Source organism: Penicillium angulare, assembly GCF_028827245.1.
Source record: "Penicillium angulare strain IBT 27051 chromosome Unknown utg000003l_segment0_segment0, whole genome shotgun sequence".
Taxonomy (NCBI): domain Eukaryota; kingdom Fungi; phylum Ascomycota; class Eurotiomycetes; order Eurotiales; family Aspergillaceae; genus Penicillium; species Penicillium angulare.
Genome location: NW_026623162.1, coordinates 3,214,151 through 3,231,296, shown reverse-complemented (window position 1 = coordinate 3,231,296; position 17,146 = coordinate 3,214,151). Strand labels below are relative to the sequence as shown.

Genomic DNA, 17,146 nt, shown 5'->3' with positions numbered 1-17,146 from the left:
GGGTTGAGCCGCCAAGTCGCAGGCATGTAACTTTTATTCACACTTTTACTTGTAATAAACACAGAGCAGAAAGTCTTGCATTGAGAAATGAAACGGACAGAAATCTAAACTGTCCGTGAAACGAAGACCGAGCCAAAAGCCAGAAGACGACCCAAGAGACATCATGAATAACCCCCGGAGCTTGTGGCACTCTGTGTCTTGCACCGCAGGTGGTTCGACCAGAAAGGAAGAAGCAACTAAATACAATACAAAAAAATAGAAGTAAATAAGAACAGAAGAAGCTTCAAGGGCTTTCTGGAAGCAAAGAGCGAGAGAATGGATGATAAATATGGCAACAATAGAAAGACCAAGAGGGAATGGAAATGAAGCATTCCCTCTCTTACAAACTCCCCCTTTAGTCACCCACCAGACTGTGCCGAGTAGACCCAAGCTTTGGAAATCAAAGATGAAAAATTGTGAAAAAGAAGCGCCAGACACCAGGATAAGGAATGAAGCGAATGCGGGAGGATGTGTATGTTGGTGTGAGAGGAAGGTCGGAATATATGATAATGAAGAGCAAAGGGTATGAGCGAGTAGAACAGAGAATGGGAAAAAGAGTTAATAATTTCTTTCTACCACGAGAACAATCAAGAAAACCTTGACGACTCATATGGACAGGGTATCAACGACAAGATCGAAAACATCCGAGAAGAATCTGCATGCTGGGAAACAAAATGTTCATGATATGCAAACGGCCTTCAAGTACTATTTGATCGCAGTAGTGACTGTTTGGAAGAGAAAGGAAAATTATTAGTCGGTTTGGTCGATGAATTTATAACTTTTCACACATACATGCTCAACGTACCCGATCATCGATCATCTCTTCATCCTTGTCCTCGACAGGGCTGACAACATTTCCACGACCGACAGAGCCGGACGTGGTGATAGACCGAGTCTCGAAACCAGGTCGAGGAGGTGTAGGTAAGGGTTGCATCTTTTGTGATCGTTGCGGTTGTTGCTGTTGCTGGTTCTGGTCCTGGGAGACAGAGGAATGAATAGGATGCATTTCCCCACTGCTTGAAATTCGAGATTCTTTGCTCTTCTCCAGCAGTGAGCCACCAAGTGTGGCACATTTGAGGATAGTTTGCATCATTTGGTTTTGTTTAAGCGGCTTTGACAGATACTCGTCCATCTGAGCTTGAATACATTTCTCACGATCACCCAACATGGCGTGGGCTGTGAGCGCAATGATGGGAGTACGCTGAAGTCCACTGTCACGTTCGTACTCACGTATCTTACCCGTAGCTTCAAAACCACCCATCACCGGCATTTGTACGTCCATCAAAATGACGTCGTAGCGACGCTTCTTGACAGCTTCGACGGCCTCCAGACCGTTGCCAACAACAAATACGTTATGGTTATGCTTTTGAAGAATTTTCATTGCCAATTGTTGATTCACGTCGTTATCCTCAGCGAGAAGAATATCGAAGGATCGAGAATTATCGGTAGTGATTGGTGTAGAGCGGCCTTCCAGTGCGGGCAGCATACCATTACCAAGGTCAATAGGCTGGCATGGTGTAGTCATATATGAGCTGATACCGAGATCGAGGGCCGACTTCAGGCTAACGCAGACCAAAGGACAAACCAGAACGATCGGAATATATTTGAACTCGTCAAATGTCCGCAGAATACGGGCTGTATCCACGGAGTCGACAATGATTACATCGTACGCATGACCGGATTCCTTTCCAGAGGGGTCTTGGATCTCTGGTGGAGGAACGTGCTCTTCGTTTCGAACAACCAACGGCTCCAACTCGATTTGCTTGAGCATCTTCAGGACATTGGAGGCCTGAGTACCATTCTGACCCTTGTCGATAAATAGAACTCGGTGGTTTCTGTAAGGAAGGAGTTGGGATGCAATGACATTGATAGATTGGTCGGCAAGCTTGACGACGCAAGTGAAGTGGAAAGTACTTCCGTGTCCGTATTCGGACGTGACCCAGACATCACCGCCCATCAGATTGACCAGACGCTTAGAAATAGACAGACCAAGACCAGTACCACCAAAGCGGCGAGTAGTAGAACCATCTGCCTGTTGGAAAGTGTCGAAGATCAAGTCTAGCTTATCCTCTTCGATACCGATACCGGTGTCCGACACAGAGAATTCGAAGGCATACTCGTTGGTCGTACACTGCTCACGGTCTGATTTGCGAATGGTGAGCTTGACCTCTCCATGCTCAGTGAACTTAATAGCATTGCCAACCAAGTTAAGTATGATCTGGCGTAGACGGAATGGATCACCAATAACGTAGTCCGGTACTGTATTATCCACTTGATAGGTCAAGCTTAAGAACTTCTCGTTGGCTTTGACAGCTAATGTTTTGAGAGCATTGAAGACGGTGCCTCTCACTGTGAAAGGAATGCTCTCAATCACCATCCGATTGGCTTCGATCTTTGAGATATCGAGTATATCGTCAATGATGGTGAGCAAGCTGTTGGCCAGGTTATGCACCACGTTCAACATCTCACGTGTGTAAGGCTTTAGGTCATCGGTATCCAACGTAAGTTGTGTCATACCAATGATACCGTTCATAGGAGTTCGAATCTCGTGGGACATATTGGCGAGGAACTCGGATTTGGTGCGATTGGCAAGCTCGGCAGCTTCCCTGGCTGCAGTGTTTCGCTGAATACTGTCTCTAAGGTTGGAAACCATCTTATTGATCTTGCGCTTCAGCTCGTCCATCTCACCAGAGGCATTGACGGTAATCAATTTCGTGAAATCACCGTCCGTGGCAGCATCTGTGATTTCACCAAATGCACGCACTTGAGACGTAAGATTTTCAGCCATAGTATTGACGTCCTCGGTAATTTCTTTCCAAGTTCCTGCAATACCCTCCACGTTGGCCTGACCACCCATTTTACCATCGACACCGACATCACGAGCGACCTTTTTGAGTTCCGTGGCGAACTTAGCGAGTCGACCCACCATGTGATTGATGGTCACCTTGAGGGTGAGAATCTCTCCTTGTGCATGCACTTCAATCTTCTTGCTCAAATCACCCTTCGCGATAGCTTGAGTGACATCCGAGATACTTCGCACTTGAGAGGTCAAATTCTGGGCCATGGTGTTGACGTTATCGGTAAGATCTTTCCATTTTCCTTCCACATTGTCCACCTTGGCTTGGCCACCAAGGGTTCCGTCGGTACCGACTTCACGGGCGACTTTGCTAACCTCGAAAGCGAAGGTATTCAAACGATCCACCATGCCGTTAATCGTGCTCTTGAGATCAAGGATCTCACCTTGTACGTTGGCCGTAACCTTCTTAGTCAAGTCACCCTTGGCGACAGCAGTGGTGACATCCGCAATCTCACGCACTTGAGTGGTAAGATTGTTGGCCATACGGTTCACATTTTCTGTCAAGTCCTTCCACGTGCCTTCGACATCATTGACTGTGGCTTGACCTCCCAGAACACCATCTGTACCGACCTCCTTCGCAATTTTCGTGACCTCTTGGGCAAATTGTCGCAGTTGGTCCACCATGGAATTGATAATATCTTTAAGTTCCGCAATCTCTCCTCGACAGTTGGCTTGCACCTTCTGCGTCAAGTCACCCTTGGCGACAGCCTTGGTAACGGTCGCGATATCTCGTACTTGCGTTGTAAGATTGTTGGCCATGGCGTTGACATTTACCGTGAGTTCGTTCCACATTCCCTGAACACCTTCAATTTGAGCTTGACCACCGAGTACTCCTTCTGTACCGACATCACGGGCTACACGCGTTACTTCCGTTGCAAATGTTCGAAGTTGATCCACCATGGTGTTGATAGTTTGTTGCAGTTCCAGAATTTCACCTTGAGCACGACTCTCGATCTTCTGAGAAAGATCACCGTGGGCGACAGCAGTTGTTACAGTTGCGATTTCTCGCACCTGGTCCGTTAAGTTCTTGGCCATAATGTTCACGTTTTCAGTAAGTTCCTTCCAGATACCATGCACACCAGTGATTTGAGCTTGTCCACCAAGTATTCCTTCGGTTCCGACCTCACGGGCAACTCGAGACACTTCACTTCCAAATACCTGCAGTTGGTCCATCATAGTGTTGATCGTACGTTTGAATGTAGCAATTTCCGGGTCCATTTCCAAGGGGTGAATCTGCACCTTCATCGAGAGGTCACCGTTGGCGACCTGGGTGATGATGCCTCCAATTTCTCGTAGCGCTTTCTGAAAAGCCTCGTTGGCTTGTTGGTGTTTCCGTAACTCACGTTCCAAAAGAACAACGTCCTCATTTTCGACTTTGATGAGAGCACGACGGGTGTGCTCTTCCTGCTTGAGTAACTCGTCACGAACCTGGGCGATTATATCCTTTTGGTAGCTGATTTCCTCGGCTTGTTTCTGAACATGGTTGCGTAGGATACTGATATCCTCTTCTCTAACGACACGGGTGCCGGATCCAGTCTCATCCTCCTCATCAGTTTCGTCGTCGTCAAAATCTCCGGCGGGTGGTTCCTCGGGACCCGAGGGGGTTTGTTGTCTCCGATCGGGTTGATTCGAATTTTGCTGCTGTGTAAGGCAATAAGAAGAGTCAGAACCTTGACCGGACGACAAGCGATCGAGCCCAAAGGTCCACAGAAAATCAGGGTTCTTCTCGTTGGATCCGAGGACAGACAGAGTAGCCTGTTGGGGGTCGTCGGGGAACTTGTGATGACTGACAGCTTGGAATTCCAGGTGATGCACGCGGCGCACCAAGGCCTCTAACTCGGTTTCGAAGGCGGCCTTTGCAGCGGTGGGATCTCCGGGAAGATGGGACGCTTTCGCGCCATTTGAAGATGGGAATTGAAAATCAAAGGGAGGCGAAGAGGAGCCGGTGGTGGATTCTTCTCTCGCCAAAGACTGTAGCACGGCAGTCGCGGCCGCGAGAGTCTCGTCCGCGCCAGCCATTGTGCCCTAAGATTGGATCAGCGGTTTGAAGCAAGAAATAGAAAATCGGAAACCAAATCCATCCGACCGCGCTCTCTCGCCAAGACCACAGGGATTCTTGTCCATGGCCAGAAATCTTTCGATGCGAGCAAGACAAGAACAAAAGCAAATAGGATAGAAGGTGTCACATAGAGACAGTCTCGTTGTGCCAGGAAAAGGGTGTCGAAGATCGATTGAGCCGGATAAGAGGCATAAAAAAACGGGCGGCACTTACGGGGACGAGTTCCTGACACACAATATCGAACAAATAAATTAAGGCGACATGAGGCGATTTCAAAGAATCGAGGACCGGGAAGATGCAATAGAACCCGAGTCGTTCGGGGGATGAAAGGGAACTGGAATCAAAGTCGGGAACCTTGGGAAGGGGGAAATCGTGGGTTATGTAATCACGAAGGTTTGCGGTTTTTTGGGATTTATTTTTTTTGCGGGGGAGAACAAGACACAGCCCAATATGATAAAGGGGGGAAATATGAAAGAGAATAATAAGATATAAAAGTAAAAAATATGAAATCAGAATGATTTTCCATTAAATCAAGCGAAATAATATGCTCCGAACAGAATGGAGCAGCAAACGGGGACAACCAATGCTCGGAGCGGAAAGAGCTTAGATGGAGAACAACGAGAGAGGGGAGGGGGGTGTAGTGGGCAGTGGGCAGTGGGCAGTGGCAGTGGCAGTGGCAGTGGCAGAGACAACCAAAGATTTCGAAAGGGGCTACTGGACTTTGCCTCCTAATCATAAACAAATGTGTAATGCTTCGGTGCGTTCATGTCTCTAGTTTCCACCGATTTCTATAATTTTATAATTTTGTATGCAGTTCTCTCGCTTTTGCCTACTTTTTCTTCTTTATGGGAGGCAAATCTATCAATATTTCCCATGCTTAGGGACGCACGGACAACCCCCCATCGCATATACGGTGAAAGGATCAGAAAGGCAATAGAAGGCACTAGTGCCCAGAGAACACAGAAGGTTGTTTCATCTCCCGTGGTCTGCTTTAGTGCCCACGCCTAAACTGTTTTCTTGAATTATTGAAACCAACTTCGGGCTCAAAAGCGTGATGATCGCCGTCAGGGGGCCGATCCATACGCTTCTGACTCCAGTACCGCTGGACTTCGTTGTTTGAGCTCTCAATAGTTTATTTGCCTTGTGTAAACCGCAGGGTCCCACCTACCTTCATGTTCCAAACCGACCTACAGTCTCACGGCTCCCACTCATCCCAGGATTAGGAGGATTGGACCAGGGCTTTTTACCAAATCACCAATCATCGGGGTTCGTGGTGGATGGATCCAGTTTGAACCTTAAGTCTTGACCAGAAAAAGTGGACTCGGTCGTGACTTGATTGGTGCATGGCCTCGTTGGTTCATGGTCTCGGGGATTCTTGGTGTGTTGCTGGTCCCTCGCTAACAGGAAAGGAAAGGTCATTAGGGAGATTCAGAAAATATTACGGCGTACTACAGACTATCATGTACTGTACTCAGACTTAGGTGATCTTGGAAGTATCCATAGTATATTAATGTTCCAACGCCCGCTAAAACATGGTATCTCAGTACAGTATTGATCATATACGGACCTATCATTGGTCCCGGAGTCTCGGCGTACTTTGCCTAATTTTTTTTCACCGTTTAACGCAGCCTAAATCACCGGAGGTTCAAACTTGTCGCTCCGATCAGGCGGAGATCCGCTTCTTAGTTCGCCGCAATACGAACTTTGATAAGGGGTAGATGTATAACTGCCATAATATAGTCTGGAGATCTTTTCGTCTTGCTACTAGATCCAAGACAGATTACTAGGGAATTTCAACTTCTTCACTCCATCAAGTTTTTTACACTTTCATGTCTCATAAGAATGTGGCAAAACGGTGTCACGCTGCAGGGTGTGGATGGGCCTAAGCACCATGGACACGAATCATAGCACCTATTGATAAGCCACCAGAGCCCCAGGAGAGATTTCAGATGCTGGGACAATGTAAAAAACCCCGATGACAAAATGCTGAACCCTAAATTTGCAGACAATATATACTACAAGTATGCTGGAATGCTAATTTCGTGGATGGTCTGGCATCTTGGCACTATTTGTCCTTATCTGCGGCATAGGGCTATGCGCGGATGTATGGAGTACTCTATCGAACTACTAGTAAAAGAGGGGCTGATGAGATGATTACATGCGTAAGATAGCGATGGAATACGAGGTATTGCTGCGTGATCAAATAATCAAAACGGCTTCTTTCCCTTTTTTTTAAAAAAAAAGAAAAAAGAAAGCAACAACACCCTGTCTCAAATGCCTTCGTTGAGATAAGCTGCATACTTCCGACACACTATGAGCCAGGTCATGCTTTTACTATAGTAAGTTTAACTTGGCGGGGTGAAATGGCAGAATTGGTCTCTCTGCCCCGCCGGACATGATGGGAAAAGAGTCATCGGAATTTCGGTCGATCAACACCAGCCCGATATTATCCCCCCGCTATTTGTTCAATATCTGCCAATTTCACTGCAGGAGACGTCTGCAGTCATGGCGTCCGATATGACTGCCCCGATCCTGGACGCCCTGTCCACGTCCGATGCGCCCCTCCTCTCCAACGAAGCCTTCCCCTCCACCCCCTCCTCCAACATTAAAAGTGCGCTGGACCGCCTCGGCTCCCGACAGTTTATCGAATATGAAACCATTGACAGAGATGTCTTCACTCTCTCCGCCGAGGGCGCTGAAATTGCCGCCAATGGCAGTCACGAGGCCAAGGTTTTCAACGCAGTCGTCGCCGCGCTCGACGGCCTCAAGATCAGCGAATTGCCCGGGATTGTGGGGAAGGACAGCGCCAAGGTTGGCCAGGGTAATGCTTTCAAGCGTGGCTGGGTCAAGAAGGACGCCGATAAGCTGCGCGCTACCACCGAGTCAATTGTCGACGAGACCCGCGAACTGCTGCTCACTGTCCAGCGCACAAAGGCTCTGACCGACAGCAAGGCCCTGGCCGATCTCAAGCGAAGGAAACTTGTTGCCGTGACCAAGGAAATTACATACAAGTTCTCCAAGGGCCCCAAGTATGCCCGCGAGTTCGTCAAGGAAGAAACCGATCTCACTCCGGAGATGATTGCCAGCGGGTCCTGGAAGACCGCCGAGCTGAAGGCATACAACTTCAACGCTAAGGGTGCCCACACCACCTCGGGCGCCTTGCACCCTCTTAACAAGGTTCGCACTGAGTTCCGCAACATCTTCTTCGAGATGGGCTTTGAGGAAATGCCCACCAACCGCTACGTCGAGACTGGCTTCTGGAACTTCGACGCCCTCTTCGTCCCCCAGCAACACCCCGCCCGTGATCTTCAAGACACCTTCTATATCGCCGACCCACTGGTCGCTGACGCCCCTCGCGAGGACCCCCCCGAGGACCCTCACCGTCTCAAGTCCCTCACTACAAACACCGACGCCAAGCCCCTCGACTATAAGCAGTACTGGGAGAATGTGCACGAGGTCCACGAGAAGGGCAAGTTCGGCTCCATCGGCTACCGCTACCCATGGAATGCGGATGAAACTCTGCGTCTTGTGCTCCGTACACACACTACCTCTGTCTCAGCTTATGTGCTGCACCAGCTCGCTGCTAACCCGCGACCGGCCCGCTTCTTCTCCATCGACCGTGTCTTCCGTAACGAGGCTGTTGATGCTACTCACTTGGCGGAGTTCCACCAGATTGAGGGTGTTATTGCGGACTTTGGTCTCACCCTTGGTGGCCTGATCGGCTTCATGGAAGTCTTCTTTGCTAAGATGGGTATTCACCAGCTTCGCTTCAAGCCTGCATACAACCCTTACACTGAGCCTAGTATGGAGATCTTCGGTTACCACGACGGTCTTGGCAAGTGGGTTGAGATTGGTAATAGTGGTATGTTCCGACCTGAGATGCTGGAGTCTATGGGCATTCCCAAGAACATGCAGGTTTACGGTTGGGGTTTGAGTTTGGAGAGACCTACTATGATCAAGTGAGTTTACCTATCCCATATCCCGAGGGTATTTTTTTGTCTTAATGGGTGTCAATTGCTAATATAATCCTACTTGTAGGTACGGTGTCAACAACATTCGTGAGCTCCTTGGTCACAAGGTTGACTTGAACTTCATCGAGTCTAACCCTGCTGTTCGTCTGGAGAAGAACTAGAGAAGGAAACTAAAAGTGAAAAAAAGTTCTCATTCGACTATGTTTGGGGTGAGATATTCTGTCAATAGATGAGAGGCACTTGGGCTTTCTTTTGTCTTGCTGGTGGAGGCCCCTGGGTACTAGAACCTTTAGGATCTTGGCCTGCAATCACGATTTCACGTAGGACACAACGTATTGCATGTCCGTGATGAGGAGAAATGAAGCAAAAATGTCTTTATATATGAACACCAATTTTCTACTTGCAATGATTCATAAAGGATACCACGAGTAGATGAGAATGTAGAATAGGAAAGAAATTGATAAATCTTTTTGTATTTAAGATGTAATAACCTATGTAAAGCGACATAGCCTTCAGAGCTGAGATGTCATCTACAGCTTCAATCTCTACAGAAGAAATGTCCCACCCGTATCTGTGCCCCAGTGCATGGATCTCTGCAACAGTGGCTCTTCAGCAGGCGGAAAGTGATTTTCGGCGATGGATGTGCTATTTCTACCTCCTCGCTCATGGAACCAAACATCGGTAACACAGACACAAGGTCCGATTTCCTAGTCTGAAAGAATGAGGATGCCTTGATATGCCGACTGGATAAACCAGAAATAAAACAAAGGAAAAGGGGAATGGGGACGGAAAGGGAATAAATAGAAAGGGGGAAGCAAGGGCCTCATGGTCTAGTGTGTGGAATTTGGACGATTTCATCTTGTCTTGGACTGCAACAATAGCAAGTGGTTATAAGGCTGCTCGGCCGAAGTCAATCAGACCTAGCCTGGAATATCTATCGCGATAAGGCGTGAAACCCGAAGGGCGTTGAACAATCGGTTTGAGAAAAACCTGACCCATTAAGTCGTCGATTCCATTCATTTTGATAGATAGACTGCAGGAGAACAGGATCTCTCTGGGGACTAAAAAAATTTGAACATTCGTAAGGTAACAATTGTTTGTACCCCGCCTGATTTTTTTTTCCATAACCAATCCCCGAACCTGGACCATCTAGCCACAGTTCGTCTGTATGTATGAAGTATGTTAGTTGGGAAATTCACCAGAGTCAATCAAGAAAAAAACTGTTCGGGTCGCACTAACCATCATATCAACCCGTCATTCACATTCCCGGCCAATAATTTAGCGCTGGCTGCTGGCGGCCCAGACGTTCTTCAGGTATCCGTCACGCTGAGCGAGGCGGTTGAAGGAGTCATCGCTCTCACCACGGGCACGGATGAAACCGCACAGAGCGTAGGTCTCGTTCTCGCCGGTGTAGCGGCCGTTCTCGTCAACCTTGCCAACGGAGAGCTGGACGGAGGCGTGGTCGTTGGCCTTGATGATGCGGTTGGTGGCGCTGCACTTGCGGGGCACGTAGCTGTTGAAAAAGGCTAGATTAGTATGATTGATCTTTTTAAATATTGAATTTTTCTTGTCGAATTCAATGCCCATCCGTTGAATCTCTGTATCTGGCTGCTCTGCTCGCAAATCGCAGTGATCGAGTAGGAATTAATGCGACGCCTCTTCATGGCTGACAGTGAGGAGTAAAAATTCCATATTTGACTTGCTTCCATGTTCGTGGGACGCGGTTTTGCATGGACAGCCAGATTCAGAGGTCCGGGATATTGTGGTGGGATTGGTTTCAAAGGCGAGGCACGTACAGATCGACGATCTCTCCCTTCTCGTTCTCCATTTTGGCGGGTTGTGTGTAGAGGTTTTGACGGGCGACGGTGAGGTTGGAGGTGGATGGATTTTTGGTGGCCCATAAAATTGAAGACCCGAATGATTTGTGTGGGTCATGTGACTGTTTGTCGAGGGCTGGCGTGGCCGGGTTTACGTGGTGCGTGGGATTAGAGCCATGACGTATAAGCCGATCGTGGCAATAATGGGATTGGGAATTAATTCGGGTAAGTTCATGAATGGGGCGATGGACTTTGTAGAACTTTGTAGTAATAGTAAATATGATTATTTCTATACTTCAGATGATACCTAAATATGTACATTGGTCTTATATCAAAGATTGCTCCGTTCTTCTTGCATAATATCCTTCTTCCATGCTACTCGCACCTCTCTTGCGCCCTCCTTCTTGAACTTCAAGACTACAACCCGATCTGGCTCGCCTCGTCGTCCGGATCCTTTCAGCTCAGGCCCAGAATCGTCAAGTGCCAGCACTGAGCGTCCATCTTCTGTCATTTTAAGCAATTTGGGCGCAATAACCTTATCTGTCCATGGTGGGGAGCCTGAATGGATAAAACCGAGCAACGCTGCCCGTCGTTTCTTGAGTACTTCTAAGGATGCATCTGATCGGGGCTCCTGGTCCAAGAATCCAGATACAACATCCAAGAGAAGGAATTGAGGAGGGAAAAGAATAATCTCCCCACTTTGAGCTCGGCGAAGCCACTCAGAAGCTGGAAGAAACTGGGCCTCGGTTACCTCGATACCGCCGTCGCTAGATGGAACCTGGATTTCTTCACGTTCACCTTCTGTGGGAAGTTCTTCAAGAAGTTCTTTGTCCACATCAACGGGTAGTGGCATAAAGTATATGTACATCTGGGTCGTATACCGCTTGGGGACGTTTGTAGGTGTCACCCAGCGAGTGAAAGGGACCAATTTGTCTTCAGAAGAGTTAGCTAAGGGTGCCGTAGAAACTCAAGTCATGTGGCATATAAACTAACCTGTATCAGGCTCAGCTTCTGAATGCTGCTGCTTCAGCCACTCGTCGAAAGTAAGTTTATTTTGGTGAATCAAGGCTCGGCCTTGATCCCTAGTTTTCTCGTCGACCACGAGCATCTTGCCTGTGGTCTGGTTCTTGGCGAGAAGGATTCCACTCTCTTCAAACAGCTCCCTGATTGCCGCTCTACGGTAATGGGGCGCATCGTCGTGTCGCGTGTGGTCCTCCGGGGGAGGACATGGACCATCCTGATCTGAGAGGTTTCCGCCTGGAAAGACATGAGCAGATGCAAAGGAGGTAGAAGTATGCACGCGGTGAAGCAGAAGAACTTCGTTTGTGGGAGAGACAAGAATCACACTGCGCGTTTGTAAGCTACAATTCAAATAAATGGTTGAAATGCCGCACTGTGTTTCCCGTCGGGAAGCCATGTGAAGGGCGGACAACAGAACTACCTGGGTGGATGGGTAGTTCTTCGATGGGATTACTTACCTAGAACTAGGTCGAGGAATGGCGACTTCTCTTTTATGATTGCCATTGCTTTGTTTGCGTGGCATTCTTTGGTCTGATGTGTTTAATGGGCTTGAAGTAGCCGAATAGTTCTTTGCAGAAAAATGCAGTCTATTCACCGGCAAACGCGACAAGCTTGGAATGGGCGATGAGCGATATCTCAGATATCTCGGGCTTCTTGGAGTGAGTGAAGACCGTATTAGTGTTCGAGGGATTAAAGAATAATTGCAAATGCTCTCCAAATTAATCTTCAACATCTCGTTGTAGAGTGACTTGTCGCCGAGGGAGATGGAAGGCAAATGACCCGAGAGCCTAGGCTCATCCCTATACCCCGCGCCTTGCTTATCCGCATTAAGGCTAGGCGCCATGTGCTTGACGGTTACCGAACGCCAACGCGGCTATAGGCCGTTTACAATTGATTCCTGATTTGTATAGGTCTTTTTGAATTATCAAAAGTATGCACATACTAAAAAAACTCCATTCGGTAAAATGATAGAGATCACTTTATTAACAAAAGAAATAAAGATAGGAGAAGAAGTGTCGAAGAAAACAACGAAGACAGCACTTAAGGTGGACTAGTGTTAGGTAAGATATGAATGAAAACTCCTGTATTACTCCAGGGCTGTACATATCTGTAAGGGCAGTGTCTCTTATGAACCCTACATTTCATAAACCGACAACGAGCTTCGGCCGTTATAGTCATGTGTAGACGGTTACATACTTAAAAGAATCAAGGGTCTACAAATTTACTGCGAGAAAGGAGAAAGAAAGAACAGAATTGATAGCAACATGTGTATCATCATTATAAACCGTAAACAAGACTCCTCGGATAATAACTCCAAATCTTTATCATACCCCTTTTTTATTTCCAATTCCACGTAGCATCATGCGCAGATATCCCGGTCATATTCACATTCACAGCGGGAAGTCCCTATCTCAATACTTCGAAAGAAGCTTGGAGCTTACGAGTAAAGCTTCTTGTCATAGCTGTGCAGACCGTGGACGTTACCCTCGGTCATAGCACTGGCGCTGCGCATCTCGAAGCGAACATCGCCGGCGTTGACGCCATCGTGGAGAGCCTGGAGGCTCTGGACACCAATGTCTTGCAGAGAGTGCTGGACACCGGCGAAAAGGTAGGGGATGAACTTGGTGACGGAGCCACGGTCCAGAACGGAACCAGCGACACCCTGGGCGACCAGAACGCGGTCCTTTTCGGAGAAGTAACGGGCAGTACCAGCGTTGCTAGCACGGCTGTCCTTGTTGGTACCGGCGGCCTTCTTGTCTTCCATGGCGGCAATACTGCCCATACCACGGTAGGCCTTGACGAGCTGACCCTCATTGCTGACGTAGTACTCGCCAGGAGACTCGGTGGTACCGGCAAGGAGACCACCCATCATGACAGTGCTGGCACCCATGGCCAGACCCTTGACAATGTGACCAACGTTTTGGACACCACCGTCGGCAATACATGGAACACCGAAGCGAGCAGCGAAGTTGGAAACGCTACGCACGGCAGCAGCCTGGGGACGGCCAACAGCCATAACTTCCTGGGTGATACAAGCGCTACCACTGCCCATGCCAATTCTCAGGCCATCGGCACCGGCGACAATCAGAGAAGCGGCCTGCTCGCGGGTAACAACGTTACCGGCGATAACATCAATTTCTGGGAAGGTCTTCTTAATGTGCTTGACCATGTCGATCATGAACATGCTGTTACCCTGGCTGCTGTCCAGGATGACAATGTCAAGACCAGCTTCAACGAGATGCTTGAGACGAGTCTTATCCTCCTCACGAGTACCGATGGCGGCAGCACAAATAAGCTGCTTGGAGTCGGGGAGCTTGGAAGCCAGAGGGTAGTGAAGGTTCTTCATCAAGTCGGAGCGGGACAGCAAAGAGACAAGGTTTCCATTGTCATCAATGATGGGCAGCTTGCCCTTCTTGGACTTGCGGAGAACGCTGTTGGCCTCAGCTAGAGTGGTGCCAGCAGGGGCAGTGACCAGGTCAGTGGCCATGATAGAAGTGACAGGCTCGTCGAGGTCGCCTTGGAACTGAATGTCACGAGAGGTGACCATACCGACTAGCTTGGAGCGGAGAGTGCCGTTCTCTGTTAGGCAATTGATGTTAGCAATGATGCCAGATGAATTGCAATGATTCAGAACGTGATAGAACAGAAACATGTTCAGTTAAAAAGTTTTCTCTACAGTGCTGCTCTCGCGGCTCCAGTGGAACGAAAGTTATATAGAAAAAGGTATTCATCATGCAAATGGGGAAAAACATTGGGCTAAAGGAAGTGAACAATGAGTGAAGCTTACCAGTGACAGGGAAACCACCGAAACCCCACTTGGCCTTGAGGTCCTTGGCCTCGCCAACGGTGGCTTTGGGAGACAGAACGACAGGGTCCAGGATGAAGCCGTTCTCGTATCTCTTCACTTTGCGGACCATCTCGGCCTGGTCCTCGGGGGCGCAGTTGTTGTGGATGACACCGAGGCCACCGAGCAGGGCCATGTGGATAGCCATGTTGTGCTCAGTGACAGTGTCCATAGGGGAGGACACAAGGGGGGCCTTAAGCGTAATACGCTTAGTGACAGGAGTTTCCAGGGTAACATCAGAAGCAGGGAAGCCTATAAACTCAGAATGTTAGAAAAATTTCTGATCGAATACCCCGCTATGGGTATAAACCGAGAATCTTACCGATGTAACCGGGCAGGACAAGGAAATCATTGTAAGTCAGAGCGCCGTGCTTATCGGAGTCCAGAAGAGTGTCAACATCCAGACCATCCTTAGTGGTATAGGTCTTGACAACCTCGAGGGCCTTGGTGTAGTCCTCGATTTCTGCCTTCATGGCAGCGCCGGGCGCAGCCTCCTTGTTGGTGATAGGCATGGTTATTTTAATAGAAAAGAAGGTGACTCTCAGGTCAGAGAATGGATATCAAATATGAAAGAATATCAATCAACAGGAACGAAACTTCTGTTGATGGAGAGAGGCCAGCTAAGGTTTCCCAAAGAAAAGAAAGAAAAAGAAAAAAATTGCAGCGAAAGAGCAGTCCTTTTCTGCTTCCGGGCCTTACCTATTTGGGACTAGCGCAACAACTTTTTTTTCACCGGTCACATGATATGATTGGTTCCTAAACGAAAGTTCCGGCGGGCGGTGAGGGATCTGTTGCTTATCAATGATGATTATATTGCATGTCGTATAACTAAAACTGACAGGGAATGCGTTTGTCAGCTAGTCTATGAGAGCCTTAGATCATTCAAATTGGTAGGCTCTACATAGTCTTTTCAAAAGTTCTGTGGACCCCATTTTGCTACATGCAGTGCTTGCAAATCCCTGCATGCAACCCGAATAATGCATGCGTCTAGTAGGGACTCGGATATCTATGCAGTGTACAAACTCTTCAAGAGCTTACTGCATAGTATTTAAGCATGGTTCAAGTTGTATATCTGATCGTACTAGTACTCATGTGTGCCAATCCTCAGAAGATCCGTGGATCGTTCTAAATGTATATGCGGCCAATCTTTAGAAGTAGTAATATTAACCCTATGACTCTTAGTATGAGACAGATCTTCAAACCGGTAAGTATACGTCCAAATATATATACATGATTGAAATGGTTCTATTCATCAAGTTCGAAACATGCTTCGAAGTTTGCCTAGTGGCAGTAGAAATTTAGAATAATATTCCATTCAGGGGTCTAAGGTTCAATCCAGTAAGTGATCTGGAGAAATGAAGTGGAGCTCATCAAGCTATTTTATACATAGCGCTAATATAGAAGCCATGGCTTGGCCCCGTCAATGGCTTTGTCCCAACCGTCTTCATTTTGCCAAATCGCCACACTTTCCACCTCGTCTTTGCCTAACTTCAAATCGTTATACAGATGCTTATTCTAAATTAGTTTTTGTTGATCAATCTGCAAATCCGATCTAGTGCTGAGCTTACAGGGAACAAGCCTTCACCGGGTCGCGGGCCACAGACTTTCCCATCGGGAGATTCCCAGCGAATATTGTGTTGCACTCGGTCATACTCAATGCGTAGTATATAGACTATGGGATCATCTTTGAAGAAAAACTTGAGTGTATTGGGCACTTGAGTTGACGTTGACAGATGAATGAATCCTGAGCCCCGGTCTAGCTCGCTGACCGGCAATATCTCAGGAATCGGCTGGGGCACTGGTGCCGTGGAGGGGACGATCTTGTAGGTGTAACGGGGAGGCGATTCTAATGCCGCCATATTGTGTATTGGCAAAGCCTAAGGGTGTAATCTAAGGGGAGAAAGTAAGAGATGTGTCGAAATTTTTCTTCCACGGTTGAAGAGGGGATTCGGTGGTGGATCCATGTCATAATTGTCACGCTATTCTCACATTAGCGGGGTCAAGCCGCCGACCTTCAGGCCTAACTAAATCGCGCACGAACCACGTTAGGAAAGACTTAATTATTGTGGAGGGAAATCTAAGAGCAGCGAGTGTGGGTAATACATACAGTGGTCAAAGTATATATGGGTTGCGACTATAGAGATGGATGAATATTCTAGATACCTATGATATCCATGGGGGTCGTGTTATATCTCGGTACTATTTACAACCCGAGAGCTCCGGCTTCGTAACAACTTGAACTTTTGAAGAAAATATATCCATACCTGGATACTTATGTAGTATTCCGGAGTACTTAGGCAGGTAGTAGGGTAGTAGGTACGACGTATGAGACGGTTTTCGAGTTGGAATTTTTTCAGGAACTGGGCAGGTCGTGAGCCTCTTTCCCCCGAGCCTTACGACAAGAGACCTACTATATTCACTTGGAGCGAAGTAAGAAGGATTTCAGAAATCGGAACAGAGTCGAGCTGCGACAACAGTGTTGATGGAAGATGGTCGCACGGGACTACGGTCCACTGTTAGCCCTGGCCGATCGAGCCA

General features: G+C 47.9%; 6 protein-coding genes across 6 annotated transcripts; 1 reads left to right on the top strand and 5 right to left on the bottom strand.

The window, feature by feature from the left end:
• Positions 1–835: 835 nt before the first annotated feature.
• tcsC (putative two-component osmosensing histidine kinase (Bos1)) lies at positions 836–4,915 on the bottom strand (the record flags this gene model as incomplete). The annotated part of the gene is made up of 1 exon (XM_056919569.1): positions 836–4,915. The coding sequence occupies one exon, from the start codon at positions 4,913–4,915 to the stop codon at positions 836–838; it is 4,080 nt and encodes a 1,359-aa protein (XP_056782727.1).
• Positions 4,916–7,460: 2,545 nt separating this feature from the next.
• N7478_003354 (phenylalanine--tRNA ligase subunit alpha) lies at positions 7,461–9,087 on the top strand (the record flags this gene model as incomplete). The annotated part of the gene is made up of 2 exons (XM_056919568.1): positions 7,461–8,914; positions 8,994–9,087. The coding sequence occupies 2 exons, from the start codon at positions 7,461–7,463 to the stop codon at positions 9,085–9,087; spliced, it is 1,548 nt and encodes a 515-aa protein (XP_056782726.1).
• A 940-nt stretch (positions 9,088–10,027) lies between these two features.
• Positions 10,028–10,823, bottom strand: rps21 (40S ribosomal protein eS21). The gene is made up of 3 exons (XM_056919567.1): positions 10,723–10,823; positions 10,166–10,439; positions 10,028–10,090 (listed from the first exon to the last, which is right to left on the bottom strand). Exons 1-2 carry the CDS (start codon positions 10,752–10,754, stop codon positions 10,205–10,207), a joined length of 267 nt encoding a protein of 88 aa, XP_056782725.1. The 5' UTR covers positions 10,755–10,823; the 3' UTR covers positions 10,028–10,090; positions 10,166–10,204.
• A 251-nt stretch (positions 10,824–11,074) lies between these two features.
• N7478_003352 (NUDIX hydrolase) lies at positions 11,075–12,286 on the bottom strand (the record flags this gene model as incomplete). The annotated part of the gene is made up of 3 exons (XM_056919566.1): positions 11,075–11,691; positions 11,737–12,089; positions 12,222–12,286. The coding sequence occupies 3 exons, from the start codon at positions 12,284–12,286 to the stop codon at positions 11,075–11,077; spliced, it is 1,035 nt and encodes a 344-aa protein (XP_056782724.1).
• Positions 12,287–13,201: 915 nt separating this feature from the next.
• N7478_003351 (putative IMP dehydrogenase) lies at positions 13,202–15,120 on the bottom strand (the record flags this gene model as incomplete). Its single annotated transcript, XM_056919565.1, has 3 exons — positions 13,202–14,343; positions 14,552–14,860; positions 14,931–15,120. The coding sequence occupies 3 exons, from the start codon at positions 15,118–15,120 to the stop codon at positions 13,202–13,204; spliced, it is 1,641 nt and encodes a 546-aa protein (XP_056782723.1).
• Positions 15,121–16,000: 880 nt separating this feature from the next.
• Positions 16,001–16,467, bottom strand: N7478_003350 (DUF952 domain-containing protein; the record flags this gene model as incomplete). The annotated part of the gene is made up of 2 exons (XM_056919564.1): positions 16,001–16,123; positions 16,177–16,467. 2 exons carry the CDS (start codon positions 16,465–16,467, stop codon positions 16,001–16,003), a joined length of 414 nt encoding a protein of 137 aa, XP_056782722.1.
• Positions 16,468–17,146: the final 679 nt, after the last annotated feature.